The sequence below is a fragment of the Strongylocentrotus purpuratus genome, unplaced genomic scaffold (genome assembly GCF_000002235.5).
Source record: "Strongylocentrotus purpuratus isolate Spur 01 unplaced genomic scaffold, Spur_5.0 spur5_scaffold_17, whole genome shotgun sequence".
Taxonomy (NCBI): Eukaryota; Metazoa; Echinodermata; class Echinoidea; order Camarodonta; family Strongylocentrotidae; genus Strongylocentrotus; species Strongylocentrotus purpuratus.
In genome coordinates, this window is record NW_022145602.1 from 8,914,525 (window position 1) to 8,918,745 (window position 4,221).

The 4,221-nt window shown below is 40.0% G+C and overlaps 1 protein-coding gene across 1 annotated transcript; it reads left to right on the forward strand.

The window, feature by feature from the left end:
- The first annotated feature begins 588 nt into the window (after positions 1 to 588).
- Positions 589 to 1,809, forward strand: LOC587645 (lengsin-like). The gene has a single exon (XM_787360.2). It carries the CDS (start codon positions 589 to 591, stop codon positions 1,807 to 1,809), a length of 1,221 nt encoding a protein of 406 aa, XP_792453.2.
- The last annotated feature ends 2,412 nt before the right edge of the window (positions 1,810 to 4,221 follow it).

Consider the following 4,221-nt stretch of genomic DNA (forward strand, 5'->3'; position numbering starts at 1 on the left):
GGATAAGTGTTTGGTACAGTTGCATCTTTGTGTGGCTACTAATGCTTTGTGATGTCCAGATGTTGTTCAATCTTTGGAAAGTTGCCCCTGCTGCCTTGATACGCTTTTTGATGTCACTTGAACTTGAGCCGTTTTCAGCTATTTTCCCCTCAAGGTACACAAAATCTTCCACCTGTTTCAGTCTGTCGTTAGCTATGTCAAAGTTAAGGTTGCACTTCCTGTTGCTGATAACTAGCACTTCTGTCTTAGCTATGTTTACCTTGAGACCAAGGTCACAGCTTGCCTTGTAGACTTTGTCCACAAGTGTCTGTAATTCCTCTGGTGTCTCTGCTATTAGGACGATGTCGTCTGCAAAACGTAGATTGTTTATGCAGGTTCCTTGTATTTTGGCTCCTATTTGGACTTCGTCCATTGCCATTATTATTATTATTATTATTATTATAATAGTTCTTTACTGAAATTTATATCTTTACAGCTAATGGTCACGGATCGGGGGCATTGGTTCGTATTTTGAACGACGTCAAGCAGAGAGGAATCAAAGTGCTCCGGGTCGAATTCACCGATATAAATGGCATTACGCGTTGTAAGATGGTAGCAGTGCACAGTCTGGAGGAATTGTCTTCGAACCTGACAAGGGGCTTCCTCTTCTCTCCGATAATCTTCATGCAAGATCAAGCGGGGAACACGTTCGAGTCGACTTTCAAGAGAAAGTATTATTTCACCGATGTCTGCGCCCTGCCAGCTCTGGACACCTACAGTTTGATTCCTTGGCTTGAGGATACAGCAAGGGTCACATCAGCTCTCTATCACCTCAATATGACAGACCCTGTGGTCGAGCACCCGAGAAACGTGGCGGAGAAACAACTCCGACATTTGGAGAGTATGGGGTTTTCGCTGCTGAGCGCTTACGAATTGGAATTTCATTTATCAGACGCAAAAGGTCGAGAGCTGGTTGAAGACCGGATAGGATTCGCTGGCAGTACCGTCCTACTTTTAAGAGTAAAGGACTATATTAAACAGTTGTTTGACTGTTTGCCAAAGGTCGGAGTGCTTGTGAATACTGTTCACTCTGAGAGTCCTGCGGGATCTCTGGAAGTTACCACAGAGCCTTCGTTTGGAATAAAGGCTGCTGATGACGCAGTCGTGTGTAGGAATACATGCAAAGATATCGCTCTTTGCAATGGGTATACTGCACAATTTCTAGCCGACCCCAACTGGGATGCGAATGGATTTGCCCTCCATTTCAACCATTCCCTTTGGGACAAGACTGGTAACGTGATGTCTAACAAGACGGGTGACCTGACTGACACGGCAAAACATTGGATTGCTGGTTTGCTCGCCCATGCTCGAGCGCTCACACCCCTCATGGCTCCCACCGTCAACGGAATCAAGATGTTTGGTGCTTATCAACCGCCCCATTTGGAAGAACCATCGTTCATTACCTGGGGCAGACATAACCGCTCGGTTACATTCCGCGTCAAGAATGGCGATGGGCCAACAGGATCGTACCTAGAGAATCGGCTCGGAAGAAGCGATGCAGATCCTTATCTTTTGCTAGCAGGTACCATAGCTGCAGGGCTGGACGGCATCGTCAACAAACTGACTCTGCCTCCGGAATGCACAGGGGACGCTCACAAGGACATTTCACCCGGGACGCCAAGAGTTCCATGTGATATGGAAGAAGGAGTCACTGCTTTGGTGGAAGATAAGGTCCTCTGTAAAGCTCTCGGCAAGGACTTCATTGATCTCATTGTCGCTGCGAGGAGGCATGAAATCGAACTTTACAATACATTGAAGACGAATATTTAAGACATTTTTGCTTTTATTACATCAAACTCTCTATTGAAATCATGGTTTTGATACGTCTTCTCGGTGGTGGGGAAGGAAAATATAGATATATCGAATTCAATTCAATTTAATCCAGTACAATTTAATACAATACAATACTATACAATTTTACTAATGCAAGTTTAGTGACTTAAATATATCGGCAGAATAGGTCTGAACAAAAGACTAAAAAGTAAAATAAATTTAAAATATGACAGTCAAGAAACAGGATCCGGAGACGAAGTTCACACATGATGTTATGCCCCAAACTTTTTAAACATGGATTTATAACATTTCTTACTTTCGCTTCTCCCACTAAAAGAGAAAATTTATATTCGGAATGAAACAAGAAAGAAGGAGATGTCTACTCCAGCTAGAAAATTCTAAACAAAAGATCACATAGTGGATAATGCTGAAATGAGTTACAATTGATGAATTATTATTATATTGGTTATTTTACATATTTTGTTATTTTGAAGGTATATTGAATATTTATGTTTTTCATTTCGTTTTGTCCTGTTCATGCAAAATATTATAAAAAAAGACGCATATCAGTCCTTTTCAGGGCCGCTCGGCTACTGATTGAGAGCTTAGACAAACTAGTATTAAGTATTATATAAATATTACTATTAAAACTATTATCATTATCATTATATGGAGAATTGACTTTCATTGGTAATTACTCAGTCAATAGAATATTTCATTTTTTTTTCTATTACGGTAAGAATTAAGAAGAATATATATTTCATTTCATGCTTCTATAAATTATCTGTATATTATAAAGAAGTGATATGCACGTTTTTTATGAATTTTATTTTGGTTGGATTTTTATCATTATGCAGTTCTTAAAAATAAAAAAATATGAAAATTAAAAGAATATTAAAGATCTATAATTTATTAACAGTAAAGTATACGAAACACGTTTTTTACTAATGAAAGAATGAAAGGAAAGAAGGAGAAGAAGGATAAGATTATAGAAAGGGGATGATTATAGACTGAGGAAACTGGAGAGAAAGGAGAGAGAGAGAGAGAGAGAGAGAGAGAGAGAGAGAGATTGAGGGGGCGAGGGGAGATGGGGAGGGAAAGAGAGGGAGAGAGAGGGAGAGAGAGAAAGACAGAGAGAGGGAGAGAGAGAAAGACAGAGAGAGGGAGAGAGAGAGGAAGAGAGAAGAGACAGAGAAGGAGGAGCGGAGATATAGAGACACAGAGGGAGGGGTGGGACGGGGGAGTGTACGTATGTGGGTGTACGTGCGTGCCTGTGACAGAAATCAAGCGAAGGAGGGAGGAAGAATGAAAAAGAGGGGAGAAGATATTTATTAAAAAAACGAAAATAATTACACAATAAAATGATTGACAGGGGAAGGGGCGTTATCTCCTCCATCACCTACCATCAAAAGCAACTCCCACTTATCCACTTGACCAACATTGTGTCAACAAGCAGGTTCGATACAGCACTTCAAAACTTCAGATAATAATCAATACTAAATTTGGTCAACTGAAATCCGATCTTCGAGCTTTGCCGTTGGAGGTCGATAGTCCTTATGCCGCCAAGCTTGGGCTTTTCCACTGGCTGTATTCATTACACATAGATACTATTTCATGGGCGATAGTTTTTTTTCTCAAGCAAACCGATGCCACTAGGCACTAGGTCAATATATTGATGTTGCAATTCATTACTTTGACCTACGCCGTCTTCTTGGTGGGTAAATGAGTAATTCAATGTTAAAGGTAGCCAAAACCTTCATACTAAGTTACTTTTATTGTAAAGTTTAAGATATTATCTGGCAAGGAATAAGGAAGTTAAATGTGTGTGTGTGTGTGTATTGGGTTTTTACAGACGTGTATCAATCAGATATGATTATTTACGTCTGGGACCGACCTTTAAACGTCACCATCCGAAAGACGTGACTCAGTTTCGAACCTGCGTCCTGGGCTGAATCAGTTTGTAACTTCCACTTTTTAGCTGGATTACAGGCGCACGCCACAACGCCTAGTTAAAGCTTTTTGAAATGATTAGTCAATAGAGGGCGATATTCAATTTGATGACATCATTTGTGGACACCTGTCCATGCCTTTTGTACATCAAATTTCACAATTCTTTTGTTTTCTTTGTATTTATTTGTGTTCTTGATCCGACTTCATAACATGTGAAGTAGAATATTATTTTGCATTCTATACCTTGCTTTCAGGGGAGTAGATTACATGAAATTACATACAAAAGGCATGGAGAGTGGTCCACAAATGGTGTCATCAAGAAACAGGATCCGGAGACGAAGTTCACACATGATGTTATGCCCCAAACTTTTTAAACATGGATATATAACATTTCTTACATTTCGCTTCTCCCACTAAAAGAGAAAATTTAAATTCGGAATGAAACAAGAAAGAAGGAGA

Coding starts and splice junctions, on each gene's coding strand:
- LOC587645 (XM_787360.2), top strand. CDS start 589: ATGGTAGCAGTGCACAGTCTGGAGGAATTGTCTTCGAACCTGACAAGG.